This window comes from Canis lupus, chromosome 1, assembly GCF_003254725.2.
Source record: "Canis lupus dingo isolate Sandy chromosome 1, ASM325472v2, whole genome shotgun sequence".
In the NCBI taxonomy this organism is placed as follows: Eukaryota; Metazoa; Chordata; class Mammalia; order Carnivora; family Canidae; genus Canis; species Canis lupus.
The window spans coordinates 4,922,805-4,938,521 of record NC_064243.1 but is presented as its reverse complement, the minus strand read 5'-3'; the positions used below and the strand labels follow the sequence as shown (position 1 = coordinate 4,938,521).

The following is a 15,717-nucleotide window of genomic DNA, read 5'->3' as shown; positions in this document are numbered from 1 at the left end:
GCAGATTATGTTTTTTTATATTTTGTTTTCAGAGATCATGCATGCATGGCAGGAGGAGGCAGAGGAAGAGAATCTTTTTTTAAAAGATTTATCTATTTATTTTGAGAGATGGAGGGAGAATCTCAAATAGACTCCATGCTAAGCATGGATCCCAATGCAGGGCTGGATTTCACAACCCTGAGACCATAACCTGAGCAATTGGATGCTCAACTGACTGAATCACCCAGGTGCCCTAGCAGATTACTTTTGACATTAAATTCATTCACTTAAAAAAAAAATCTTAACTTTGTTCCAATCTTAGCCAGCTTGACCACGTATAAAATCCTTTTGTAAAGGTTTCTTTTCCACAAATTTCGACTTTTTAAATATCCCCTCAAATTTTGTCTTATTTTTCCTGTTTCCCATTCTGAAATAATCATTCACTTAAGTGCAAAATCACTCTTTTCCCTCAACAAAAGTGGATCTTCACTCCTCACATCATCTCTTACCAAAAGCACACATCTTCCTTTCCTTGCATACAGAAATACGTCGTGCCTTATTATTTCTAGTACCTTACATACGTTACAATTTTTAATGCTTAAAAAAACCTTAATTTCTGATGAAAACCAGGAAGTTAACAATTGTGAGCTTTTACTTTAGCCTGCTCTGGCTTGGCAAATTCATAAATACATTTTATATTTTCTAGAAACACACGCTTTCTCACTGTGGCACAAAACATATTTACTCATAGATTCAAATAGCTTTAGTTGTCTTTAGAAGCCAAAAAGTAGAAAAGGGTATCCATATTCAGTAAATTAATTTCAATATTTTATTTAAGTAATGATCTAGGCATTCAATGACTAATTTAACTTAACAAAACTTCAAGGTTTCAGGTTACCAAAAAGATTTATTTAAAAAGTTCAACTAAAAACTTCTGACCCACTTAACACTTACTCTATTTAGTTCTATTTGGTTCACTTGTTCTCTCAACAATTATGTTTACTTATGAAAATTTAAATATCATACCCAGTCATTTTTCCTGATGACAGATTTTATAAACTGAGATAACATGAACTTACTTAATAAATCCAGATAGAAGAAAAAATGTGTGTGTTATTTTAACGTTGATAATTCTACAGACATGTCTATTTCAATTAAACTAATTAATTTTAATCAGCTTTAATACTGAGTGTTTTCCTAGATCACATGATCTCAAAAAGCATTTAGGTCTCTATATTTTTGAGAATTTCATGAATACTTTATTCATATAACCATCTAATTTTCTTTATGTCAATTGAATAGAGCTCTTTTATAAATTAATTTTGGCAATATCATCTGGAGGTGGAAAATACCACACATGTACAATACGTGTATATATAAACATATGTATACATATAGACAAAAGAAAACAGAGACCTAATAGCTTTTGTTTTAAGACTTTAGCCATGAGATAGGTAGGATAATGCAGAACTCACTAGATGGATCCAAATCGCGTGTCTGGAAGATGAAAAAGTAAAGGTTATGTGTTCAGGAGACTAAAGCTCTTTATAGAGAAGACACTTATTCATTTGCCTACGTTTACAATCACCTTCCCTCCCGCCCTTTTGCTTTTCTTCTGGTAAGAATTACCTCCCTGAAGTTTGTATTTCAAAGACATGGCCTAATTAGGATTGCCAGGAGAAGACCCGTTAGAACATTTACATCCCAAAGGCACAGGGAAAAAAAAAAAGCAGGTTCCTCCCAGAAGAAACTTTGTTTCTTAAGGTCAGAATTTTTTACAATACTTACAAGCCTTTTGAGAGCAATCAAAGCAGTTTCAGGACTGGTAACAATAGATGAACTTTGAATTGTTCCCAGAGCTGCATTTCTAGTTTTACTAAGATTTGTAAGATAAGGACAGTTGTTTTTAATTCCTCTAAGAATTGGATTACTGCCTAATTCTACCGAAGGGTTGATGTGTCCATCTAACCACACTATCTTCAATTTGTTTCATATCAGGAAGAGGATTTCCAACTAAGATGAAAATTAAAGATGTTTATGTTCTGTATTTAGACCTGTTTGTCTTTGGGATGTTTTAGTAAATCTTTTACAAAGCCTTCAGAAGGTTCTTCTTTCCTTCTGGATGCATAGTTTTATTTTAGCTTAGGGGAGAAGGCCTAAAATAAAATTCTATCAGAAAATGAATATCAGCTTCCAGTTTGGCCATCTTTTGACCACAGAGGTACTTTACAAAAATCCTTTAAATATTTTATTAGTTTTCAGCTAGGACAAACAATAAGTATTTTTGGCAGTATTGAACATCCCCTCTCAGATGTAAGAGGGCTCCCCCTCAAAAGCATGAAAAGATGACTATCTTCCCTAGATCCAGAGAGTCACTCCCAAAGACGGTCCAAAGGAAGAAATGACAACTGTTGTGTACAAGGCAGGTTGAAACCAAAGCCAGGTAGGTTCTTGGGACGCAAAATGAGGCAAGGGAGAAGGGAAGACCTATCACTGGGGGAGAGAGGGAGAAGGAGAAGGAGTCAATAACCAGTGGGTTGGACTTGGAAAGACAACTCAAGGACTTTATTTTCCCCTCTCAACTAGGTACTGCAGACAGAGATCCAGGAGAGCTGACTCTGGTAAGGACCCTCACCCTTAGCCAGCCTCTGCCAGTTTTCCCAAGACCTCATCCACAGGATCCAAGTGGTCTTAGAGTGTAGCTTCAGTTATCCACCAGAATCTGGCAAGGTTTTCCGTTCATTTTCAGTTTTCCTTGGCTGTTTAAGGGAATAACAGCCATTTACCAAAAAAATCTCCCAGAGTCCTGTCAACTCTGGGAACTCTCTTTTGAGAGTAGATGAGGGATCCATAAGGCCACTAACTTGACCAACTTTGTTTACGGTCTTGTTTCCAAGTCCCATTCAAAATACTCAGCTGCAGTCATAAGTTCTGTCAGACTGATGGGAGCTCAGTTCCACCCTGGTTATTATTATTTTTAATCAGTCTCCTAGTCTCAAGAACAGATCCATTTACAAATAGGGCAGCAGAGCATGTTGGGTGACCTTGTTTATAGTATGTAATGGGAATGCCATAGGAAGAGTGCTTCCAGACAGGCTTTAAAGTCTGCCACAGATTCATCTTTTTTCTTTGAATAATAAACCAAACAAGGCAGGCAGGGAAAATTCCTTCTGAGAATGGCTTTTAAAAGGTCAACCACCATTTTATAAACTTTTTCTGGTCCATGAGGTAAGTGTGTTTAAGAACAAGGATCCTTAATATCTTCAGGTTTACACCAATCTGCTTCCTAAATATCTTCGGGTTTATGCCAATCTGCTTCCTGCATCCATTTTTGGGCTTCCTCAGCGCTGACCAGCAATGTGCCTAAGCTCACAGAGATCTGGAAGCCTGGGCTCACTGGCCCTGGTAATGACTCTAAATTCTTCAGGAAACTTTTGGGGATCCTCCCTGGGTATAGGAAGTTCTTCGACTATGGCCTCTTAGTTCACCCTTTGACCAAGGAGTTTAAGACATCTGAGGAGGATATCCCATAACCTGAAGTAACCCATTCTGTTTGGTTTGTGAGCCCTTGTTTTCAGAATCTTGTCTACTGGGAATGTTCTTCATAATGGCCATTATAATTCCAGATCCTATTTAGTAAAACTTTGTTGTAAATATCTACAGCTTCCGGGACCGCAGTTCTTAGACATCAAATAAGCAGTTGTATCAAAAGGTGGCGTGCTCAACTCTGAGCTAAGGCTTTGTGTCTTTTGGAGCCAAACCAATACCTAAGGGGATGTGTCCGTGGATTGCAGATTGTGTGGGTTTTACAGTGTACCTTACTGCATGGAGACTTTCTTGTGGTTGGCGGGTGACCTAATGTCAATCTGACCTGTTGTGTGACCAACTTATGGATAAAGTTGGGTGGCAAGCATTCTAACAGCTTTTAAATGTTCAACCTATACTCAACAATCAAGCAGCTTTTGGCTTCCAAGACCCCAGTAGCAATAGCCTTTAACTACACAAAACACGCTGGATCCAGGCCAGCTTAAGTCACACTCAGTTTGACCCCAGTTGGCAACCACCAGCAATTCCCAGCATGGGACTGGGGACAGGACTAAACCAAACAAATGGAGAACTGTGGACTAAACCAGGGGCAACATGGAATTGGAGACTTAACCAACAGCTAAGGATTCCGATCAGATGGAAAACTGCAGACTGGACTGCCAGCAGTTCTCAACATGAAATCAGGGACTGAAATCAAATGAACCCTTGTAAAGCCAATTAGGTCAGGAGCTTGACACAAAGAAGGCAGAGCTCAGAGCTGAGAGGAACTTGCCCATGGCCCTTGGAAACGATGAGAAACACAGAGAATGCAGTTCGTGGGGTACCATGCCTGTGTTTCTCGTTACCCCCCAAGGCTGTCAGAAGCTTCCTTCAGATCTCATCACTGCCACCCAATCTGTTAAAGTCCAAAATTCATCTGAATAAAATTTAAAGATCTTATCAGTTTTATTCAACAATTCATAGATCGGGCAATATCCTATCTGGCAAAGAGAAAGAAGTTCCAAAGAGCTGTACAAAATGGAAAACTTCTATGGGCAGAAAGAGGTGGGACAAGGAAATTATTTTAGCAGAGCTGATTGTTACAGGCAAAATCACCTTCCTTTGAGGGGTCATGGGTTTGGGAGGGTGTCTCCTGGGGATTATTCCACTAGTGCTGACCAGATCATTCGAGACTGACTGGCTTAAGATTCCACTCTTGGGAGAGACTGAAACTGCAATCAGTCTTGGTTTGGTGACATGGGCTTAGCACAAGTGACTCAATTTTGAGTTTGTTGCCTCTTTTTAAACAATACTCTGTAATTTAAAAATTCCTTTCCAATGTGTTTGTTATTTCTGAAGAACTCTATTGCTTATCAGGTGGTTAGAAGGCCAATGGAAACTTGCATAGTCATACATTAACTGCAAAGTACTTAGAATCTAATTCATCCTTTAAGTTTCCACATTTAGAAGAAAAAAAAGCATGGGGCAGAGAATAACAAACAAAAATGACAGAATTAACCTACTGGAACTCCAAAGAAAAAATGAGCAGAGTCATACTAGAATTCCTCATGGTTCATTACCAGCTAAATTTCTTCAAAAATCAGATTCCAAATGTCCCGTTATCTCTCTCAAATTTTGTTTTTGCAAAATAGGAAATCAACATTTCCTTAATGAGTATATAAACAGTTTTTGCCTCTGAATGAGGAATTTTTTTTAGACTTTAAGTATCTCTTCAGTAAATCTTTAGTCTGTGAGAAGGGACAGCTAAAATGTCCTCTCACAGTTGTGAGGTTTTCTTTTGACTGTATTTTTTAATCAAAAAAGAGATGAGATCTTTTTCATAGGTCCTACAGGCCACCTTCTCTTTTTGTCATCTATTTCACGTAGAACAATTAGAAATCTTTCATTTCTGAGCTTTTCTTAATTCCCTGGGAAAGGAAACTATGCTGGGGCAGGCAGGTACTGAATTGCTCAGGGAGATGTGAAGGAGAGATCTAAGGACATTCCCCTCCTCACGTCATATAGACTACTTGGGTCTGAATGATTAGCAAACTGAATGACTCTGCTAAATAATCAGATTCTAAATGTTTAGGACAATTATATATAGACGGGCAAACAGGGTGGTATATTTTAAAAGCCAGATATATTTTTAAAATATCACGCCTATAATAAGTAAATTACGTAGTGATGGAACATCAAAAAAAGTTGATGAACAAAAGGCACATTCTAAGAGTTCAGGAGTAGAAAGAACAGAAGAGTTCTCTTTTGGTTTGATTCAAAGTAGGAGAAAGGGAAACTGGTGTATTAAAATTATTTTTTGGGTGAAAGTTTCTGTCAGTTGAAGCAGTTAACATTGGCTTCTTTCTCCCCGGTGCAAAGCAGTCTTTTCTTTCACTGGCTTCTGAGAATGTGTTTAATCTTCCGCTGTGTAGAAGTGATACATCAGGGCTACCACCAGTGCTGAGATGGCTGGGATCACCCAGTTGGTCCACCAGCTGGAAAGAAACAGCAATGATGTTTGTACAGCTGTTTGACACACAGGACTCAAAACCTCGGCTACTTCTAATTACCAAAAATCAACATGGCAGGTTTTTATTATCTTTGTAATCTACCTAGATGAAAAGTCAACTCTGAGTTGTTAAAAGCGACGTGAGTGCAACACATGCTTTACTATACCAGCAACTGTTCTAGCTTTATAAGAAAATTAATGACCCCCAACCTCAATCCACGTAAATCTATTTCTATAAATAGACTTATACAAAGAGCTATGAATCACTCCCCCAACAGATGCTACCTATGAATAGTGACTTATCTAAGGACATAAACTCTGGGTTACAAGGTATCATTAGTTCACAAAAGCAAATATTCCTTACAGTTTCTATTCTATTTACAGACATTAAGAATTTAAAATAGCACTGAACTGAGAACAAGGAAATCAAGGTTCTTATTTTGGGACAGCCATCAGCAGGCTCTATAACCAAGAGAAAAGCACATCTCAGAGACTATGAAGTTAAGGAATTTGAGCCACAGGATTATTAAGGTTGCTATGAGCACCACAGCTCTATGTTCCATGATTCTGTTTTGAAAATCTAATAGTTACACATGCACAGCAGATTTAACAAATCAAGAGCATGCCCAAACTACTTAATCTGAGGCTCAAAGGTATAAACTCAGAAAAATGCCTAATTTGCACACTGTTTCAGGCCTGTTTTTTAATTCACTATAAATGAATAGTGCATAGTTTTTTAATTCACTATAAATGACAGATCGCAGATCAAACCAGGGACAAAGCTAGAATATCTTCAATTTAACTATGAATCTATAATTTCTTAGAAAACAAAATTTGTAGGTTGTAAAATATGAATTAGACCAGGTAATACCTATAAAGACAATTATGTTCTGTCATAAACTTTCTATCTTTTAATACTCTTCACATATCAACTCATACAAAAATTAAGTTCAATAAAAAGATTTAAACTGCAAATGTAACTTTCATCTTGGTGAGGTTCTGACAGGTCAGAAAACTGACCTGTCAATGAAACATACGGCAAAGTACTACTGCCTGAAGGCAGGGAATGTACCAGAACACCAAGAGACTGGGCAGTTATATTTGACAGGGTAAAATAAAATAGGCATAAACATGTGGTTTTGAGCTTGGAGCCAAGTATCTTTATCTACTAGACAGATAAATGCCAATTATACAGGTCAATATGGTAGAGCTGACACAAATGTAATAGATCTTGGACTGTAACACAGAAATCCAGTCCCAGAATGAGAGATTATTGTTACACCTAGAGGAACACTGAGCCATGCTTAGGAAGAGACGATCACTACAATATAAGAAATGGATCATATACTGAATAGAAAGGATGTTTGCCTAGACAATCAAAGATTGTGCAGGCCACAGGACTACCCTGGAGAAAGGGAGACCCAACTTATTCTGTGTATTCTATAGGGTGGATGCAGCTGGAGGGCGAGATTTGGGGTTGTTCTGAAGAGTGTCCAGAGTCTGAGCTGACAGTTGAGGAGGGGGCGTCCTGAGTCACCTGGGCACCAAGTGGAGATGTCCCTGGGATGTCCACTGAGGGGGGCAGTGAAAGCCTGAGCCTCAGATGGGTCAGATGGGGGAGGGGCCCTAATCCCTCCCTGATTCAGCAGGCTTTCTGATCATAGTTACTTTAAGTGAAAACTACCACATACCTGGAATTAGAATCAACAGTAGTAATGAGAGTTTCCTGAAATACAAGAGAAAAAGTAAATTTAAAGGGAACATCTAAACATTTATTCAATTGACTAAGAACATTTTAAAATAAGACCACAATATTTTTTTCACTATTCTCCAAAACACATTGAAAGGGAAAATTACATCATAAACTTTTCACTAAAATGTCTAATTTCACCATTTTTTCAGAAAAATGTTTTTTAAGAATTCTGTATTTAAATCGCTTACAAACATAACCTAGATAATTTGAAAAAAGTTAAAAATAGGCTACATAAAATATCCTCAACACAGTACACATCTGAATAATGTAGAAACTGAAGACAAAGATCATGTACATAGACTCAACCCCAACACTACCTTTAGGAAGAAAAGTTTGATTCTCTAAAAGGATGAATGAAACATTCAATAAAATCAGTTATTTCGTTTAAATTTTATATGAAGTAAAAGTGTATCCAAATTGTGTTAAAAAGACATGACAATCAAAAAAAGAAAAATAAGAACTGTCATGAAAATTATCACACTCTGGTTCAACACCTTTCCTGGCCTTTTCTAACTCTGACAAGAAGTTCAAAAACGTGGAGGCTTCAGGGACTGACCTCACACAGTCACCAGCCAAGAAACCTCCAAATAAAGATGCCCTGTGCATGTGCTGGGGTCTTTCACAGTTGGCCTATTATGCCTTCCAGAACTTTGAGAGAAGTTCTGTCAGTACCATGAAAATGAACTAATTTTGGCTCTAGAAAAATACATAGTTCCCCAAACAGCTGAATGATGAAGGCCTAAGGAAAAATAAACTTTTCTGGGATTGAAAACTTAAGCATTCTTTGAAATTTCACACCCGCGAAAGTATTAGTGCCTCAGAGATAGCAGTAAGTAAGGTAGCTCCATCAGAGAGCTCATCTCTGCAGTTTCCCAAAGCACATGATAAGCCGTTAGCAAAACAATCCACACTCTGCGATGAGGCAAAGCTACACACACAGTGAGGCAGCACATTAGAGAAACCCCATGAAAAAGCAGAAAACTGTTAGGGAAGAGCAAGCAAATCAGTTAGGAGACCCACAAACCTGGAAAATGGCCTTTAAGATTCCTGACACAGTGGGGGGGAAATAAATCATTTAAAAAGAAAACACACATTTATTATCTTTTCAAGCAATGTTAAATCTTAGCGACTACAAAAAGTATTCATAACTACTGCAAGATTATTTTTCTAATTTTGTATATATGAATAAAATTAACAAAGATTACCAGAAGTCACTGGACTATGCAAAATGATTATTCAGCTATTAGAAGACATAAGTTCAGCAACTGGAGCACAACAGTTCATTGAAGGTAAAATATTACTGTTACAGTAGAAAGTTAAGCCCAGAATAGTAAACAACACAAACACGTATCTGTTATTTTGTTATACCAAGCACGTGCATTTTACAAACATACTGACAACTCTAGGGAAACTAGGCTGGCCTGTCCCTCCTCCTCCATCACTGTCCTGTGTGTTAATGCTACAACTCTTAGGGCACCATTGCCACCAGCAATCATGATCTTCTAAAGAGTTGCACTTTAAAAAATTATATACATTTCTGAGTGTTTATTATGTTAGGCTCTTAACCTAAAAGTGCCTGAGAGTTAAGCAAGTTTAAATAACCACTTACCACACTGATGAAAAAGGAAAATGAAACGGTCTCGCCTGTCCAGTGGTCTAAGGGGCCTAAATTGGGTTTCTGTGTTTAACTAACAAATATGTCAAAAACCAACTGGCAGAGAAAAGACTATGGTTTTTATTACAGGCTCTGCTACCTGTTCACTTCATGACCCTGAAGGGTTCAATTTCACAGAGGAATGATTACTAATTCCATCAGGACATGAGAAGCTGTACATAAAATCATGCAAAGTACATCAAGTTTCTGCAAATCAAAATAATCTCATTTATACATTCATCTACTTTAGCATATTCCCTAATTAGAAGGCTTTCCTAAAAATACTAGGGACACTGATGCCTTTGGGGTATAGAGCCTTCAGGAGAAGCTTAAGAGACTACATCTGCCAAACATGAGACGGGTCCTTGCCATGGCTCTGCAGTGTGACCTGTAACAAGGTCTGAACTTCACTGTTTTTACACCTTCCCTGGAAGGTCTATGGATCCCACAGGGTTTTCATAAGAACCAAATAAAGTCACTTAAACAGCAATGATTTGAAAACCACAACCAAGAAAAAGTACTGATAATACTGATACCCTCCATGTAAGCAAATCTGATAGATACAAATTTATTTAAAAATGCATCATTTCTTGGTCTACAAATACCTTACTTTTTGGCAACTAAACACCATGTTTTCCTTTGGGCATAATAATCTTTGTTGCTTCATATTTCACAATTCAACTAGATATTTTATGTGGCAATATTTAAAAAATTCAGACCACAGCGTACACTTACCAGCCTGGAGATAGACAGATGGTTATACAGAGACACAACAAAATAAATTATCTAAGGACACTATCTTCTGGCAAAGTAGAAGCATAAGAAAGATAAATTCAAAAAAGTGGTCATGTATTTTCTTTCACTGTATTTGCTTACGGCCTCTAAGAAAGAAAGTTTGAGTTCTTGTCCTGCCTTTCTCCACTTCTGCTCACATAAGCAAAGTCATATATGTTCTAAAAGAGGAAAGGGTCTGTCTTTCAGAAATGTAACAGTATGGTAGGAGACCTGCTTACCATCTCAGCCCTAATTTCTGTTTGTAGATATCAAAATTCGAGATATGGTTGGACCTACATTATTAAATCTAAGTTAATGTAATGAACCTAACAAAATCTTTATTTTATAACTAAATGATTTGCACCAAAATTATTAACATTCTAAACACCTAATAGGAAAAAATATATACTTTTTCCCTGACTGTGGAGAAAAAGCAAAAACTATATGCATCACAGGATTTCAGTTATCCCAAAAGTACCCTCAAAAAAGGTGCTAATGTCTTATGAACCAACAGCAAAGACTGAGCAACTATTACAGAGGCAATTCAAATTCTGGAAGTCCATTTTTTATCTTCCCAAAGTACTCCAATCACCAACACTGAACTTTCTGAATAGGGAGAAGAGAAGATAGAAATGAAATTGCTTTGTAGGAAATAGTATTACGCAAGACTTATTGCACTGTCTGAGGTATGAAGGTAAGCACGGCCTTTATGCACTATTGGATTTACTGCTTTGATTTTGCTGTGGATTAAAGACAATGTCTTGTCAACAGCAGCTAGTAAATGAGTTCACCAGTTCTTCCTACAAGCCTTATGTAGTCTCACTTTTGGGCTCTAATAAAAGAGCAGAAACCAAAATGGAAAAATTATCCTTCCTTTCTGTGGTTTAAGCAAAACTTTCCTCCTTTAATTATAGGCCAGTAACTATTCTGTCTGCTTGTACTTTCAGGGGCTCTGGTTGTCATCAATTCTTACTAGGGATTTATCTTCAAACATAAGTGATGACCAACTCAGAGGGAAGGGCTAGTGAGCCAGGGCATAAAATAAGTATTAGTAGAATATATTTTCCTTTCCTAATGAAAAATGCATCAAAAAATTATCATTTAGTTTGATTAACATTACATTCACCCAACAAATACTTATTTAATACCTATTATGTCCCAAGTGGATGAAGACGACATGGGTAGTGTCCTCTAAGGTTCAAGTATTCAGACCCCTGCTCAATCAGATTTTAAGTTCTCTGAAAATAAGGCCTGTGTCAAATCTTTGAGATTAGCAGCACAGTACTACTTATACAAGTAGCTCTTCATAAGGTATCTACTAATAATTATGATGAAAAAAATTATGTATTGAGAGTCTTACAAAGAGAACACACAAGCTGTCTGAATGAAACACAATGGGTGGTCTATCTACAAAGTATTTTGCTGAGCCAACAGGTTACATATTCATCTTACCTAGAGGGACCTATGCTGGCCTCAAATAGGTAAAAGATTTCTGTCCTCCAGTTTGACAGGTATGAAATACAGTGAAGACAGACACAGCCACTGAGACACTTGAGATGACACACTTACCGAAGGCTTGTTTATCTTTGCTCTGTCATCCTGCAATTAAAAAAAAAAAAAAAAGGCACATTACAGAATGAAAGAACATTTCCAAAAGTACAATGTCCAAAGCACTTGTTTTCATTGAGTTTTTTTTTTAATTATATTCAGTAATTAATATTTTGGGTTCATCTATCTAGGTTGTTAATCAAAAAGTTTGATCCATCTGACTTGACTGTAAAAATTAATAGCTGATTAAGTGATTAATTTTCAATCTAGAGTCCCAAAGTTTAGAATATCATCCATGATAATCATATGTATATGTTGATGTGCATATACATTTATTAGACTTGGATTTTGAACTTTAATTCAGGGATCAGCTGAGATTCTTCCCTCCTATCCTCTAAAATGAGTGTATGTATAGGTGTATAGCTGTATGTGTGTACTTGGGTGTGATATCCTGAGTGAATTCCTGCAATCTCCCAACTGCAGGGTTGTAATTTTCTTAAAACCTCTGGTTGAAGTAGTCCAAATTAAGGGTCACCTGAAGGTGACCACAGGGGATCCCAGTAGGGAGATGATGCAGAATGCTGTAGTCACAGCCTGAAAACCCACATGTTCTACACCCACAGGTTTGGAAAGGAAAGAATAAGGATACAATCAAACATTTTAAGGGAAGGCCTCCCTGGTTACCATAAAACTACTTCACTTCAGTTAAGTATGAAGAGGAAGATGAAAATAGGTGGGTGAATAAACTCTCCAGGTAAGTGAAGCTTATTCTTTCAGAGTATCACCTCCCTACCACCAAACAACCTACCCCACCACCATTCAATGGAAATTGCTCTGAAACAGGTTTCCTATTTTCAGGCCTTCAATAAAAAGTGTACTTTAAGCTTTCCTTCATTCATGGTCATTGTAAAAACCATTAACCAACAAAACTTTTCATACAGGTTTTTGTTTTTCAGTGGTTTCTCAGAGTGCCTACTTGAGCTGAGGCCACATGCCTATGCTAATTCTTGTTAGGCCGCTTCTAACAGGATCGCTACCCACTCTGGCTTGCTCCCAGTGAAGCAACAGGAGCTGTGAGGCAGACAGAAGACTGAGATGGTGCAACCCTGCTGAGAGGCCCAGGTGCTCTCTAGAGGTGAGAAAAGCTGAATGCATAGCATAGGATTCACTGTGTGGAGCACTCCACTACCTCTTCCCAAGTGTTCAGCTACATTCCTGATAACTTCCCATTGACAGATTAGCAAAGTTTTATATGGTCAGTCAGAATTGCCACAGAAGGGCCTAAATTCACATTACAGCCCCAGGTTTATATAAAAGCTAAATTAGGCCAGCATTTTCCCAAAGTTAGTCTAGAGACTGGCACGAAAGGTGATGTTCTCAACGATCTGGGGTAGAATGAGAAGAGTGAGGAGAATGTGTAGGTTTTACAAAAGGCAGAGTTTATTTATCTGTTCATTTAACAGAAGTGGTTTAAAATTTTTTTTAAATCAGTTTTTTTTTAAATTAAAATATCCTCAAACTAATGACAGTAGAAGGGATTTTCTTAAGTAAAATATTTTAGTCAAAAAATTAAAAAAAAAATAAAAAAAAAAAACCTATCCTGGGTTAAAGAACCCCCTCTTCTAAAATCTGTTGCTTGGTGACACTTCACAGTCTGAGAGGCTCTGTCCCCCTACCACGGCCTTGGGTTACAGAGTCCTTACTCTGAGTGCCAGTGAAAACTGCAACCAGGGAAATACAAAGAAATTTCTGGTTGATTTTTTTTATTACAAGAATGGTGCTATAAAATCAGGAGGAATTGTTTTTGCTTTACTTCTGCTTCAACTATGTGATATGCAAGTCTACAGTTTTGAGCAAGGTCAACCCACAGCCTTAAAGAGAAGGCCCCCAATGAGATACTCACCGGATGAAGTTCCCCAATAATGAATGTTTTGGACAATTCTCTGGCATCTGTAGAGTGCCCCACGTCCTCGAAATTTTCAGTAGCATCCCCTCCAGCTTGTTCCCTTAATACTTCTTCCCCACCAGGATGCTGTTTGAAGGACAGATACAAAAAATAAATACTTTTCCAGGCAAATGATCTAAAAGGAAGTGACCAGTTTCTTTAACCAAATTGCTACTCTAGAAGTGGCAGATGACAATGTGTGAGTACAACTCCTCCATAATACAGATGAAAACAGTATACTCTTTTGTATTCAATTTCCTTCTTGAAAGTTCATTAGACTCTTTCTCCAATAATCAAGACGTTCATCTCCCTAGACTACTCTTATGGTAGTAAAGCATTAGATAACAGATTCTTAATCTTTGGGGAATGTCTTCTTCGCTTTTCCATAAACTCAGCATTGTTTTTCTTGACCTTTACCCTGATCTTTGACTTCTTTGGTCTAAGTGTGGACTTACACAACTATGCCTTCGGTGGAAACTGTGTGATAACTCACCTCTGAAAAGCACCCTGTCTGCCAGCCAAGTACAGGCAGCGTATATAGCCTGTTGGACAGGCAAGAGCATCCCCTGCCTCCAAAAGAACTCACTTTCCAGAAGGAAGAAAAAGGAAAGCAAGCAGGTGCAGCAGTGACTTGCTCAAGCTGCTTGCTATAGGGACAAATTATTGATGTGGACAAGGGAGGCGAGGGAGAAAGAGCAGCACACTCCACTGGGGCTTGGGGGGAAAGCCCTTGTGGAAAGGAAATATTTTAGTGCTCTTAGCTACTTTAATCAGGAAAAAAAAAAAACAGATGGTCACAATGCAGGGAGGAGGACTGACAAGAGGGGCCCAGGCACAGACACAGATGAAGTCCAGAGATCCTCAGGCAAGGAACGGAGCCCTCAAGCAAGTGAAAAGAAAGTTAAGTGGTTGGTTATATCACCTTAAATATATGTATGGGGGAGAAAAACCTTAATTGAGCCTCACTATTTCCTTAGATCAAATTTACCCTGCCCTTAAGCAAATCACCTTTAAAAGTACATGTCCAATAACTAAACAGAACAATTCCAGAGAAAGGTGGACAATTATTCTGTTTTGAAATCCGTTTCCCCTCCTACTTTGTTTAAATATATCTACTGCTATAGAAATCTACTTGTTATTTTCCCCCTCTATTATAAAAGTTATCCATTATATTATAGTAAAACTGCAAAATACCAGGAAAGAATAAACATCGCAGAAATCACCTATGGCCCTGCTTCTCAATAGGGCTGGATACACACACGTACATATGTGAACAATTTTTAAAGGAAAACTGAGATCATTACCTTAGACATATGGTTTTGTTAGATTAAAAACAGATTATAATACATGACAGAGACAGTAACGCTAGTGGTTACTTACTTCTACTATGTGAACTTAGGAAAATAATGGTTTTTATCCCATAAAATTTTTAAAGAGTAAATGCTTTAATATAGGTGTCTGACACAGATTAACGAATAAACACTGTTTAGCATTTTCATTAAATATTTTTCAACGTCAAAAAAAATATTTTTCAACGTCATCAGGCATCTTTCCTCAAAAATGACTTTTTTTTTTCTTAAAGATTTTTATTTATTTATTAGGAGTGACACAGAGAGATAGAGAGGCAGAGGCAGAAGCAGGCTCCATGTAGGGAGCCAGATGTGGGACTTGATCCCAGGACCCTGGGATCAGGCCCTGAGCCAAAGGCAGATGCTTTAACCACTGAGCCACTCAGGCGTCCCTCAAAATGACTTTTTAAATAGCTATGTAATGCTTTATTCTGCAGGAATTTCCAGATTTATTTAAACGTCTTCTACTGGAGGCGCAGAATGTCAGAAGTCCACTTTAAACAAACACAAGAGGTCACACCAAGGGTAAAGGCAGTTGACTGCCTACTCTGAAAGGCAATCTGAAGTTTTCTGATGCACCTTCAAGACTGTGGCAATGGATGGGGATCCCTGGGTGGCTCAGCGGTTTGGCACCTGCCTTTGGCCCAGGGTGCGATCCTGGAGTCCCGGGATCGAGTCCCG

General features: G+C 37.9%; 1 protein-coding gene across 4 annotated transcripts in view; it reads right to left on the bottom strand.

Annotated features, from left to right (window-relative positions):
• Positions 1–4,446: 4,446 nt before the first annotated feature.
• LOC112643967 (cytochrome b5) overlaps positions 4,447–15,717 on the bottom strand; it is a 37,294-nt gene continuing 26,023 nt past the window's right edge. The window contains exons 2-6 of one of the 4 annotated variants that reach the window (XM_025422007.3): positions 13,646–13,774; positions 11,764–11,793; positions 8,791–8,813; positions 7,705–7,739; positions 4,447–5,999 (exon numbers count right to left, since the gene is read on the bottom strand). In XM_025422007.3, the coding sequence (XP_025277792.1) occupies positions 8,805–8,813; positions 11,764–11,793; positions 13,646–13,774 (168 nt within the window). In that variant the 3' untranslated portion in view covers positions 4,447–5,999; positions 7,705–7,739; positions 8,791–8,804. Of the gene's footprint in view, positions 6,031–7,704; positions 7,740–8,790; positions 8,814–11,646; positions 11,794–13,645; positions 13,775–15,717 lie in introns of all 4 variants that reach the window. The other 3 variants (XR_007411611.1, XM_025422006.3, XM_049111805.1) reach the window with 3 other exon arrangements.